The sequence below is a fragment of the Rhincodon typus genome, chromosome 34 (assembly GCF_021869965.1).
Source record: "Rhincodon typus isolate 14 chromosome 34, sRhiTyp1.1, whole genome shotgun sequence".
Taxonomy (NCBI): Eukaryota; Metazoa; Chordata; class Chondrichthyes; order Orectolobiformes; family Rhincodontidae; genus Rhincodon; species Rhincodon typus.
Genome location: NC_063365.1, coordinates 5,588,137 through 5,602,584, shown reverse-complemented (window position 1 = coordinate 5,602,584; position 14,448 = coordinate 5,588,137). Strand labels below are relative to the sequence as shown.

Here is a 14,448-nt window from a genome sequence, read left to right as displayed (position 1 = left end):
GGCGACTTATAAAACTTTTCACCGTATTTTCCATGTAAAAGTTTCTCGTGACGTGACATACAATGTACCTCAGTGACTACCACCAGGTGGCTCTAACCTCCATGATTATGAAGTGGCTCACATCATCTGTAGCCTCCCAGCCTGCCACAATCCCTTGCAATTTGCCTACCAGCACAATAGGTCCGCAGCAGACACCATTTCCCTAGCCCTACACTCATCCCTGGAACGTCTGGATAATAAGGACACCCACATCAGGCTTCTGCTTATCCACTACAGCTCCGCCTTCAATTCTATAATCCCAACCAAACTAATTTCCAAACACTGTGACCTAGGTCTCTACTCCACCCTCTGCAACTGGATCCTCAACTTCCTGACCCACAGACCGCATCAGTGAGGATAGACAACAGCACCTCCTTCACGATAATCCTCAACACTGGCGCCCTGCAAGGATGTATTCTCAGCCCTACTATACTCTTTGTACATTGATGACTGTGCGGCGAAATTTCGTGCGAGCACCATCTACCAGTTCACTGATGACACCGCCATTGTAGGCCGGATATGAGGAGACAGAATACAGGAAAGAAATAGAATACTTGGTGTTGTGGTGCGAAGATAACAATCTCTCCCTCAATGGCAGCAAAACTAAAGAGCTGTTCATTGACTTCAGGATGAAGGGAGGAGGACATGCCCCTATCTATATCAATGGAGCTGAGGTGGAGAGTCGAGAGCATCAAGTTCCTGGGAGTGACAATGACTGACAATCTGTCCTGGACCACACACGTAGACGCGACTGTCAAGAAGGCACAGCAACACCTCTTCTTCCTCTGGAGGCTTTGGGAAATTCGACACGTCCATAAGGACCCACAACAACTTTTACAGATGCAGCACAGAAAGCATTCTACCTGAGTGTATCATGGCTGGGTACAGCAACTGCTCTGCCCAGGACTGTAAGAAACTACAGAGAGTTGTGAACACAGCCCAGTCCATCATGCGAGCCAAATGCCAATCCATCAACTCCATCTACACTTCTCGTTGCTACAGAATGACAGCCAACACCATCAAACGCCCCTCCCAACCTGGTTTTAATCTCTTCCAATCTCTTCTGTCAGGCAGAAGATGCAAAAGTTCAAACGCATTCCAACAGGTTCAAGAACAGCTTCTTCCTTGCTGTTATTAGATTGTTGAATGGACTTATCAAATTTCAAATCTAAAGTTGATCTTGCTTTTGTACACTTCCTGTGCAGCTGTAACGTTGTCTGCCTTGCTCTGTTCAATCACCCTATGATCTGTGTGTCCTTGTATGTTATGACGTGCCTGTACTGCACACAAAACAAAACTTTTCACTGTACTTAGGTACATCTGACAACAATAAATTAAACCAAATCTATTCTATTCATAGAATCCCCACAGTGCAGATAGAGGCTATTTGGCCATTGAGTCTGAACTGACCCTCCAAACAACATCCCATCCTAAATCCTGTAACCCCGCATTTACCATGGCTAGTCCACCTAGCCTGCACACTCTGGAACAGTTTAACATGGCCAATCCACCTAAACTGCACACCTTTGGACTATGAGAGGAAACCAGAGCACCCAGAGGAAACCCACACAGACACGGGGAGAATGTACAAACTCCACACAGACTGTCGCTCGAGGCTGGAATCAAACCCAGGTCCCTTGCGCTGTGAGGCAGCAGAGTGAACCACTGAGCCACCGTGCTGGCCATGTTCAAGAGCTTCGCCATCTTCTCAAGGCCATTTAGGGACAGGCAACAAATGCAGGCTGACCTTGTGATGTCCACATCCATAAATAAATAAAGAAAACCTTTCAAAATATTCTTTGCTCAAGCAAAAAGGAGATACAAAGCATCCTATGTTTATTGATCAAATCATTCAAACTCTGCAACAACAACAACAACAAAAACAAAGTTGCTGGAAAAGCTCAGCAGGACTGGCAGCACTTGTGAAGGAAAAATCAGAGTTAACGTTTCGGGTCCGGTGACCCTTCCTCAGAACTGTCACCGGACCCAAAATGTTAACTCGGTTTTTTCCTTCACAGATGCTGCCAGACCTGCTGAGCTTTTCCAGCAAATTTGTTTTTGTTCCTGATTTACAGCATCCGCAGTTCTTTTGGCTTTTGTTCAAACTCTACTTGCACATCCTCATGGTAAGAAGGGCATTGAGGATAATTGGGATAGTTTCAGCCTTCGGTGATCCAACTCTGGCTCCTGGTGGCGAGGCATTGAGCAATCAATGGACAACTCAGTGTCAAATATTTCCTGACTATCTCTGGCAATCAGAGAGTATTAAAGGCCTGCAGTCTAAAATCCACAAAAGTGTGGGTTGTATGTCCTCCTACATTGGCAAATGAGACGCAAAAGGCTGTTTCACAGCATTACAGATTAATTATGCTGCAGAAGGAGGCTATTTGGCCCAATATGCCTGCAGGCCTTTGTGAAGATCAATTCATAAAGTGACATATATTGCCGAATAATTCCTGCACAGATGTTATCTTGGGACATCCCATAAGGAAGCTGATAACGCAATGTGCAGCTGGATGAACACCGCAGGCCAGGCAGCATCAGAGGAGCAGGAAAGTTGATGTTTCGGGTCGGGACCGTTCTTCAGTGTTTTTTGGGTCGGTATCATAAAATATTGGAATGTACAGCTGACTGACTGGTGCCCTTTCACATTCATGCAGCCTGGTGACCCCGTCTGGCCCATGTGTGACTTCAGCCTCACAGCGAAAGGCCTCATTTCCCACATCATGGTGTGCAGCAGCCCTTCGGGGAGCAATAACCGCTGTACTAAACTTAGCAAACCCATTGTCTCCCATCGGGACCTGGAAGAATGAACAATGAAATGTGGCCTTGTTGCCAGTGACAACCAGATTCTGAGATCAGTTTTATTTTAATTGGTGGGGCTGGGGGCAAGACCATAAATAAAACAAAAGAAACTCGGGTCTGAGTGTTTATTGGAATCGAGGAGACATTTAAAGTTGATTTTGTACAAGTTATCTGCTTGCCCAACACATTTTAAAAATGTACCTTTTTATTTATTGTTTCTCACAATTGGAGGCTTCCTCTTCCTGTTCTGAGTCTGCTGATAAGAACATTCTACCTTGTTCCTGTCCCTTGGTAAAATTAGGATTTGGGCGAGTGAGCTGTTTCCTTATGAGACATTGCACAGAATTGGTGCCAGTTCAAATCTTGACAGGAACACGGGGGCCTGTATTGTCCCTTGCCTTTTGACATTTCCCACGTAGGCTGGGAGTGTTGCAAAGTTTTCCTTCTCTTTCTTGCTCTTTGTCTGAGATTTTCACAGGGCAACCAACATAACCACAAGAGTCAGCTTGCTGGAATCCTTCAGTCTTCCCCCACTCCACTTATCTCGAGCAGGCAAGGAAGAAATCAGCTCTTTACACTGAGGGAAGAAAATGCCTTTCAGATTTCTCATTGTTTCCTTATGCCTGAGGCAGGTCTGGTTGATGAAGGGCCTGGGGAATCCCGATTACCCAGGCAATGGTCGTGAGGATTTCTTCAGAGAGGTGGCCGAATCAGATGGGAATCGAGTGACTCAGCACCCCCAAGGTTTTGAACATGTTGAGGGCCACGCTGACACCAAGCTGGACGCCTGGGGTTACGAAGTGGTCCAGGGAACCAACAAGCCTTTCTCCTACATCCGAACCACCAACTCTGACTTGTCCAAAAGGCTCACCCACAGCACGGTGACCAACACGCGAGCACCCTCAAATTCCTCACCAGGAAGGCAAGTGAACAAACAGTGTCGCCCAGTCTTAGTGCCATTTCTAACACGGTTTGTCAGAGATTCTGGCAGGAAAGGATTGTGTTCCATAAAAAGAGCCTTCACATCGATCGGCTAAGCCGCTGCTCCTTGTCAGTGAGTTTAGTGTACGTGAACAATCCCCCATCCCCTCCCACAGAGCCACTGCTGAGGTTATGGAGGCAGAAGCAGGGAAGCTTGCTTGTAAATAGTGAAAACATTAGCCAATCCATTAGCCTGTCCATTTGCTTCGTGTGAGAATGTGCTGCAGGGATTAGGAAAGATGCAGGCTTTGATACTTTACCTGTGCTGTGTTAGCCCTCCTTTGGGGCAGTAAGGATATGCCTAAATTAGCCAATACCACCGCTCTTGACTATTGCAGAGTGTCCCGCTGGAGTGTGGTTCACTTGTGTGTGCATATGTGATTGGGCATATGTGCTTATATAGTGTATGTATGTGTGTGTGCATATGTGTTTGTATGTGTATGTGTGTTTGCTTGTGTTTGTATCTGTTTGCATGTGTGTGCATTTTTGTATGTGTTTGCATGTGTGTATTTGTGCGTGTATGCTTGCGTGCATGTGTATGTGTTCATGTGTGTGCTTGTGTGTGCATCTGTGCTTGTGTGTACATATATATTTGTGTATATATTTTTACATGTACATATGCATGTGTATGTGCCTGTATATATATCTGTGCACGTATATACATTGTGTGTACCCGTGATAATTTGTATGTGCATACAAGTATCACTGCACGTGTGTAAATCTGTTATGTATTATCCCTGTATGCGTGCATTTATACGCTGTGTGAATGTACCCATGTGTGTGTAGAATTGTATGTATATGATTGTGTGTGCACATGTATGTGTGCATGTGAGTATGTACACTTGTGTGAATGTACCAATTTGTGCATATAAGTATGCGTATATAACCATGTGTGTGTGTATATTTAGCCTAAGGGTTGAGTAAGTCAGGCCTGTACTCTGGAATGGAGAAGAACAAGAGGCAAATTACTGAAACATACAAGATTCTTTAGGGAATTGACAGGGTAGATGCGGAAAGGTTGTTTTCCCTTGTGTGAGATTCTGGGACCAGAGGAGCATCAACTCAGAGGAAGGGGTTGACCATTAAAGACAGGGATGAGGAGGAATCTCTATTTTCAGAGGGTAGTGATTCTGTGAAATTCCTTATTACAGAGGGCTCTTGAGGATGGGCCATTGAAGGCTGAGATAGAGTTTTAATCAGTAAGGGAATCAATAGTTAGCGGGAGAAAACGGGAAGGTGGAGTTGAGGCTTATCAGATCAGCCATGATCTCACTGAGCAGTGGAGAAGAATCGATGGGCTGAATGGCCCACTACTCCTCCTAGGAGTAAATGGTACCCAATACACCGACCTGACGCTAGTGTAAAGAATCTGTTTCACTGGGATCAGTGACTCCTGTAAGACGGACAGAGAGAAGGACACTTTCCTAAACCCCAAAACTTATTAAAGAGACAGAATCTCGGAATAAGTTAATTCACTGCAATGCGATGTGGAATTTTCCTCTGGATCTGGGCATACGCAGCGACCCCCAACAACTTCTAACCTGGAGTTAGACATGGCTGAATCCCAGAATGTTCAAGAATATCAACTTTCAACAACATGAGAGCAGAGAAATCAGCAGCACTGGTAGCTGGGCAGGTTGTACCTATGCCAGGCTGAGAGAGGAGTCAGGGGCAGCATATAGCCATGGACATCTTGACTGTGCTTGGCAATGCCTAGGCTGCAGTTGGCAGAGCTGTGTAACAGGCCTCCAATGCGATCGGGATTTATTCCTGTGCGGTCTCCCTGTTCTGTTGAGATTTTGTGAAAACCTCAATTGCAAGCAGCCTTTTGCATTCAATTGGGCTTGTTCCTCCTCACACAGGTGGATTGGCCATGCTAAATTGCCTGTAGTGTTCAGCAATGTGTGGGTTATAGGAGGATGGGTCAGGGTGGGATGCTCTGAGGGTCAGTGTGAACTTGTTGGGCTGAAGGGCTTGTTTCCACACTGTAGAGATTCTATGATTATTGGTGATGGAGACCGATGCACAGTTCTGGTACCAGTTTGGATCACAGATGCTGTTGCATGTGGCTGAGGGAGTGTGAAAGAGCACTTTTCTTTGCAGGGAATAGAGCTGGTGCATCATAAAGACATCCTTCTGTTTTTATTTACTTTTGAAATGTAAACCAAAATGGGAAAAGGGTACTGCTGTAAACCTGGGAAATGGTAGAAGGAAGCGTTTTGTACTTTTAAAATAAGTTATTTTATTATGCAAGTTGCATTTACACTTTGTTTGAGAAATAGAGGAAGACTGTTGGACTCATCGTGTGTGCGTCTGTGTGTGAGTGTGTGTGTGTGGGTGTGCGAGTGTGTGTGTGGGTGTGTGAGTGTGTGTGTGTGTGTGTATGTGTATGTGTGTGTGAGTGTGTGTGTGTGAGTTTGTGTGTGTGTGTATGTGAGTGTGTGTGGGTGGGCGAGTGTGTGAATGTGTGTGTGTGAGTGTGTGTGTGGGTGAGTGAGTGTGTGTGTGGATGAGTGAGTGTATGTGGGTGAGTGAGTGGGTGTGTGTGGGTGAGTGAGTGTGTGTGTGTGTGTGTCTGTGTGTGTGTGAGATTGTGTGTGTGTGAGATTGTGTGTGTGTATGTGTGTATGTGTGTGTGTGTGTGTGTGTGTGTGTGGGTGGGTGGGTGGGTGGGTGTGAGGGTGTTCAGGGCAATTTTGCTCAGACACAGCCCCATTGATTGGTTTTTCAATCAGGCCCCACTTGTGGGGGTCAGGAATGTTCAGCGTCGAGAACAACACTGACTGGATCCTTGGCGGAAGGGCAGCCTGTGTGTAAACAAAACAGGGACAGAAAGCCAGCAGACTGTAAAAAGATTCTAAAGAGAAGTAACAATGCATTGGAAGATATTCTTTCTCAATATTTGCCTATAAGCTGCTGTCTTTAACTGATGACTGAGAAAATGAACAATTAGTGTGTCAACTGCCTTGTGTCAGAGGTTAAGAACTGAAAAGACTTAGGGTAAAAAACAATAGTTGGAGATCAGGAGAACTCAGAAGAAGCTTTAGGACACCTCGGTGAATCTTTTAGACTTGTTTCTGCCCCAGTATATTGTGTTCACTCACATACATTCCTGTTTGTCAATGTCTATATGTGTATGTAGAGGTTTAAGAAGAGGTAGAGTTACACGTTGATCATTCGTATTTTGTTTGCCTGTGATTCGAACTGATTTATTTGTAATTGGTACTCAGTTCTTGTTAAGTACAGAAACCTGGTTAATGTTTTCTGTTAACCTGTGTTCACCACACAGGAAAATTAGTGACTTTAAATAATCTGATTAAATCTTTAACTTTTGTGATGATCCCGGGAATAGTGGGGCTCAAGTATCAGCACATTTTCCTAAGTGGGTCACAACGCTGAGCTCGCCTGAGCCTACACAACTGGTGTTGATTGAAAGACTGATATAAAAAAAAGTCTCTAAGCAGAATTGTCCTGAGCATGCGCACACAGTGATTATTTGTCAGGCAATTATGCTCACTATTTGATTAAGGCAACATTGTATATACAACTCACAATGGTTTCCAGTGACATTTTATTTAAAAAGACTGCAAACACTCTCTTAGACAATTTCCTTGATTTAAAGCATGTCCTTTTCCTATTTTTAGTCCATGATTCAAAAGATAAAAGTGAACCATACAGAATAGTCGCTGAAAGTACAACAAAACAGACAGAAAGGTGTCAGTTCTTCTAAGGGCTCCTTTGTGCATAATCACGAAAGGGTGAATGAAGCGAGTGGTACCATCCTATCCTGGGCAGAATGGAGGTTTCCCTTCATCAGACTTACATCAATTTGAACTGATTCTATTATCTAAATATCCCATAGTTTAAGCCTTTAGATAGTACTATGTGTTAATTGGACAGGGAGTCACTGAAGGGGGCGTTTATCCAATAAATATAGAAAGATTTTGTTGTGCTTGCCACAACAGTCTGTTTTAACCCTTCTATCCAGCAAAGAAAGCGCAAGTCAACTCTCAATAGTAAAAGAAATGATCTTTATCTACATCAACACAATTAGTACTATAATAACAAAATACACTACAAACTAACAATTAACACTATGAATCTAATTAACCATCTCATACTTTAACTTAACGTTGAATGATCAAATAGCACCACACTAGATCTTGGCCTTGATCCACATGATGAAAATCGTCTGGTCTTCCTCTCCCGGTGGTCCCAGGGTCACCTTCCCTTCATGGTTGTGGTCTCGAGTTATCACTCCCGATGGTGGTGTTGTGCTGATTCTGATACCTGGAATCTTTCGCACCCCTTTGGGAGGGTCTTCGATTCCCACCAATGGATAAATCAGGGCTCGATCATCCTGATCGATCGGACCCAATCAGGTGCTGATGTGTTGATGATGGGATGGTCCATGGGCCTCCATTCCTGAAGATATTAGGGGCATGTAGGTCAGAGAGCCTCTCCCAAATGAGGGTGTGAGGCTCCCCTTTGTTCTGGAAAATGACTCAATGTTTCTTATTGTCTTGGGGATGGGCTGGGTCAAATTGTATATTGTGCTGCCTGCAGCTGCAACCTGTCTAGGTCTGCAACTTGTTTATTTCTGTGTTTTTTTTTAGCACAGATACTTTTGGCAAATGCTCGGCTCGATTTCCCAGCATGCTCTATTTGTTATCCGTAATTCCGCCATGTTGAGTGGCCCGTCTGGCCACAACCTGCATTTAGATAGCGCTTTGCTTGAGTATTAGATGTTGTAAAGCCTTTTACAGCCAATTAAATATGTTTTGAAATCAGAAACAAATACAGAGGATGATGGAGAAACTCAGCAGGTCTGGCAGCATCTGTGGACAGAGAAACAGGGTTAATGTTTCGAGTCTGGTATGACTCTGCTACAGAAGAAAGGTTCTGAAACAGAGTCATATCAGACTCAAAACGTTAACTCTGATTCTCGCTCCACAGATGCTGCCAGACCTGCTGCGTTTCCCCAGCATCCTCTGTGTTCGTTACAGATTTCCAGCCTCCACAGTATTTTGTTTCAGTTTTTGAAGTGTAGTTGCTGTTGTGATGTGGGAAACACAGCAGCCAATTTATAAACCATAATATCCAACAGGCAGCACTGTGATAATAACCAAATATTCTGTTAGAGTCATACAACACAGAACTAGGCCTTTCGGCCCAACTCATCCATGCTAACCAAGTTTCCAAAACTGAACTAGTCCCATTTTCCTGCATTTGGCCCATATCCCTCTAAACCCTTCCTAATCATGCACCTGTCCAAATATCTTTTAAATACTATAACTGTACCACTTTCTCTGGAAGCTCAATTCATCTACACACCACCATGTGTGAGAAAAAGTTGCCACTCTGGTCCCATTTAAATCTTTCTCCTCTCACCTTAAACCAATGCCCTCTAGTTTTGGCCTCTGGGAAAAGACGTTGGCTATTCAACTTATCAATGCGCCTCATGATTTTATAAACCTCTACAAGGTCACCCTTCAGCCTCCTATGCTCCAGGGAATAAAAGTCCCAACCTATTCAGCATCTTTCCATACCTCAAACCCTCCATTGTTGGTAACGCTCTTGTAAATTTTTTTTGCACCCTTTCCAGTTTAATAACATCCTTCCCATAGCAGGGTGACCAGAATTGAATGGAGTACTCCAAATACAGCCTCACCAATGGATAAATATTGGCCAGGATGGCAATGCAGTCTTTTACAACAGAAGGTGAGGTTAAAAGCTTAAAAGCTCATCCAAAACATGGCACGTCTGACAGTGCAGCACCCTCACTGCACGATACTGGGGTTTTCTCCTGTGCTCCAAGCCCTGAAGTGGGGTTTGAACCAGGAAAACTCGCGACTCAGAGGCAAGCATGTTATAAACTGAGTTGTGGCTGACACAGTAAGGTGTCTTCCAGATTTATCATAGAATCTCTACAGTGTGGAAACAGGCCCTTCGACCCAACAAGTCCTCAGAGCATCCCACCCAGACCCATCCCCCTATAACCCACCTAATCTACACATCCCTGAACACTATTGGCAATTTAGCATGGCCAATCCACCCTAACCTGCACATTTTTGGACTGTGGGAGGAAACCGGAGCACCTGGAGGAAACCCACACAGACATGGGGAGAATGTGCAAACTCCACACAGACAGTTACCAGAGGGTGGAATCAAACCCAGCTCCATGGCGCTGTGAGGCAGCAGTGCTAACCACAGAGTCACCATGCCACCCCAAATTATCCTACTGTTTCAGGAATTTGTGCTTCACATTCTGGACTCAGACATGAGGAATCTCACACAGACAGTTTATTAAAGAAAAGTAAACATTTCTTTATCAGTTGTAAAGGTTTCAAAGCTGGAGAAAAGGCTATGGGGGGGGGGGTGCTTTGGGTGGAAGCCATGTGATGTAATCTTCAGGAATATGACCAATCAGAGGAGGTACTCACACTGCATCCAATTGGTCAGTCACTGTCCATTTGCAGGAACTGATGCTGTTGCCAGGCGAAGAGGATGCAGACAATATCAAACTGAAAACTCTGGAAATGGGAATAGAAAGAAGTCCGAGGAAATCAATGCAAATCCCCGGGAGGTTGGGGGAAGCAGTCAGACTAGGCAGGAAGACATTGTCATGGGAACTGAGGGTTTCAGACTCTGGCGTGGTCCTCTAAACAGAGCTCAGCCACTGGCAACAAATGAAAGACACAACCAGTACGATCAGCCTGTAAAGCATATAACACGACACTTTTCACTGTACCTCCACACACGTGACAATAATAAATCAAATCCAATCAAATCAATGTTGGAGCTGTGATTTGCTGCTGCAGTCAGACTGTTAAAAGGGCGAGTCCAGAACACTATGTTGTGGATGTGCAAAAGAATGGTCTCTCACACAGTGGGCCCACTCTACTCCAACTGTCTCTCTCCTCATTACATCTCTCTCCTCTGCAAACCTGTCAGAGATTCTGCTAAAAGCCAAATGCTGTGCAAAACCAGTAATTTTATTTGTCCCAGATGATCACTGCTGGCACCTTGTGGTATATGCCACCTGTACCAGGGCTAAGGGTTGTTTGAGGTAGTTCAATGCTTTGATTTTCCTTTGGGTCTCTCTAGTAATTAGTGATAGAGGATACACCACTGTAGAAGCGAGACACTGTTCACTGCAACAGAAAGGTTTATCGAAAGATAGAAATAAGTACATCTACATTTAGTCAGACAGTTCTAGAACCTGATGGAGCTGGTAAAGTAAAATCTGCTCCCTCCAAGAACTGGAATTGAACTCCTTGCCTCCGTGCACATTTCCATCAGGAGAACGAATGGAGGCAATGTCACATGAACATTAACCCCTTCAGAACCATTACCTGGTACAACGGATGTAAATGCCACAAACAGCTCAGAGAAATTTAGCAATACTTCACTCAGCAGTGGGCTACCCTGACTCATTGGGCTCCTTCTGCACTGTAAGGACTCAATTCGCTTGCAGAAGGAACTCCTGCATTAGGTTTAATGAACAGTGTACAAAAAAAAAATTCTGGGTACCCATCCCCACAACCCCAGCTTGTTGCTGGGAAAAGGAAGGAGTTTTGTTGTTGGGAAGGCAACTCTGTTTAGTTCCCTGTCTTGCCAATTATCCATTATGACTTAATTATAAATTCCTGCTGTGATTGATCTTTGGTAAAAGTATTTATTATCTTTTTGGATTATTCCATTGTTATATAATCTGGGTTTTGTGATCATGTTGGTTAGCTACAGGACAAAAAACCATTCTGCCCTATTACAAGCATTTACTCGCCCTTCATTTGCAAACAGAGTCTAGTTTCAGAGTGAGGAGCTCCTGTTATAATTGCTGCATTATTGTAATAAACTCAGGTCTCACAACAGCTCCCTTGAGCATGCTGGCATCAGTGCCATTAGTTCCCTCGGTTCTGTGACTCAGGTTGAATTGGATCAGAACCTACTTCTGGGGAAGTCTCTTTGAACAGAACCTACTTTGTGTATCTGTGGGAGGTACCGCAGATTGTCTCCAAGTTGTCAGAGCTGCCTTTTCAAACTGCCCAGTGAAACCCTTTGGTTGCTATCAGCAAGAGCTGACCCTGCAGTTAGCTCTAAGGGAGTCAGATCTCTCAGTTTCTACTGTCGCCAGGGTGAGGGTGTGACAGTACCGTGCCCTTCAAGAGAGATTTGTTCTGTGCTGTTTCTCTTGCAGAGAGGTGTTACTGGAATGTCTACTTCAAAATCAGTGGGTAAACAGATTGGAGCTCCCTGAGCGTTTTTTTTAAGACAAAAGAAGCATGAGTGGGTGGAGTCAGGCACACCCAGATCCAGGGTTTTAGTTGCGCTTTTAGTTGTTGAACTTGGGGTTTTGGGAGTTGAAGCTGCTAGATATAGCTCTCCTTCTCTGCTGCAGCAAAAAACTTGAATTCTCTCTCTGCTGCTAAATAATTTCTTTTGGTATTTCTTTCCGCTGGTCTGGAGCAGAGATAGCATGTGAAGAAAATCTGTTTTGCCAAATTTGTCCTTGCCATGAGCGTGTTTATAGGATGCTGCTATATTTGAACATTTGATGATTAGCAGTTAAATAATATAATATTTTATTAAGTATTTCAGTAGAGTTAAAGTTATGTCAATTCTTTTTTTGTTTGCATTTTAACTCCGTTGATAGAATAAAGTGTGTTTTGCTTAAAGCCTAGTAATCTACCAATCGAATCAGATCTGGAACAGAGTGCTTTATATTTGCCTTTAAATAAAATAAAATGTTAGAGTCTAGGCCATCTCCTTCAGGGGTTTGGTCTGGTCCATAACAAGGGGAATGCAAAGACACTGAGCTATCCACCATCACTTTGAGTTCTGAGGAAGGGTCACCAGGCCTGAAATGTTAACTCTGTTTTATCCTTCACAGATGCTGCCAGACCTGCTGAGCTTTTCCAGCAACTTCTGTTTTTGTTCCTGATTTACTGCATCTGCAGTTCTTTCGGTTTTTATTGAGCTATCCACCATACCTTTTAACTGGTGCTAAAACAGACCCTTTATCCCATATACACCAAGCTCCTGGTGAAATAAAGACATATACCGGAAAATACATCATACTTTCAAATAGATTAGATTCAGGGCTGCGGCCAATAGACCCCACCTTCAGCATTTCATTAATTAATTAACAGAATTCTACAAGTAAATGAAACAGACTTTTTAAACACTGTTAGCATTTTCCTCCAGCGTTGCCCTAGAGACTTCAGGACAATGGGGGAATGTTGGCAGCACCAAGTTGACTGTTTGCCTACGGTTTGACATTGTGTTGGGTTTGATTGATTGCTCCGTTCTGTTCTTGGACACAGTTAGTTTACCATAACTCTGAAGACTCTTTTTATTATTCATCCAATGCCCAGTTTCTCTTCCCAAAATCAGTATTCCACATGTGGCGCTGTTACATCTAGTTTTATGACCACATGCATTTTCTTCTTAACTTGTTTTCCCTTCACAGGATTGTCTAACTCCTTCTAGTTTCATATCAACTCAAAACTTGACCAGTTTGCTTGAGTTTCTGAATCCAGACCATTAATTTATTCAGCAAATGGGAAGAAGTGGGAAACAGCCTCCTCCTCTGCTGAGTTTAAGGTGATAGGTCTATGTGCAGCAATGGCTGTGTCACTCCACAAGTGTATTAGGGCTTTGTACAGAGGCCCCAGTCACAGATGGTTATTGCACAGAGACCCTGGCTTGTGCTGAACTTATTTAGCAAGGACCCACCTGCTAGATCTCCCACAGGGGAGCTGTTCCACGTGGATGACCGAGGTGGCAGTCAGGCAGTGGTTGGGACATCATCGAGTTAGGTAGTGAGGTTCAGCACAAATGGCTTCAAACAGCTTAGGGTTTCCTTCAGCTAGGCGCGAGGGAGGTGGTGTTTGCAAGGACAGGAAACTCAGAGAGAGTAGCTCTCCCAGGAGGATGCACATTACATTGTTGTGTTCAACTGAGTGTCAACAAGATGTGCATATGCGTGTATGTGTCTGTGTGTGTGTGCATGTGTGTATGTGTCTGTGTACATGTGTGTATGTGTGTTTGTGTCTGTGCGTGTGTGCATGTGTGTTTGTGTCTGTGTGTGTGCATGTGTGTATGTGGCTGTGTGTGTGCATGTGTGTATGTGTCTGTGTGTGTGTATGTATGGACGTGTCTGTGTGTGTGTGTGTGTGTGCGCGCGCATGTGTATGTGTGTGTGTTTGAGAGAGAGTGAGGGGGTGTTGTTGTGTTGGATGTCTGTGTGAGTGGGTCTGAGAGAGGGGTGTGTGTGTGGGTGTGTGGATGTGTGTGGGTGTGGGTGTGAGAGAGGGGAGTGTGTGAGACGGGTGTGTGTGTGTGTGTGGGTGTGTGGATGTGTGTGGGTGTGGCTGCGAGAGAGGGGAGTGTCTGAGACGGGTGTGTGTGTGTGTGTGTGTGTGTGTGGGTGTGACCTTTGCCAGACCAGGGTAAAGTGTTCTCATTGTACAGTGTGATGGGGCGAATGCTGATCTCCAGAGAATTCTGGAACATCACCCAATTATTTAAATCCAAAACAATCCCAATCCATGGGACAACCCAGTCAGCAGTCACTCCTAGGGGGTGGGGTGGGGTGGGGTGGGATGGGGTGGGGTGGGG

The 14,448-nt window shown here is 44.5% G+C and overlaps 1 protein-coding gene across 1 annotated transcript in view; it reads left to right on the top strand.

Annotated features, from left to right (window-relative positions):
* The first annotated feature begins 3,224 nt into the window (after positions 1 to 3,224).
* mmrn2a (multimerin 2a) overlaps positions 3,225 to 14,448 on the top strand; it is a 46,335-nt gene continuing 35,111 nt past the window's right edge. The window contains exon 1 of the mRNA XM_048616330.1: positions 3,225 to 3,766. Coding sequence (XP_048472287.1) covers positions 3,435 to 3,766 — 332 coding nt within the window. The 5' untranslated portion in view covers positions 3,225 to 3,434. The remainder of the gene's footprint in view (positions 3,767 to 14,448) is intronic.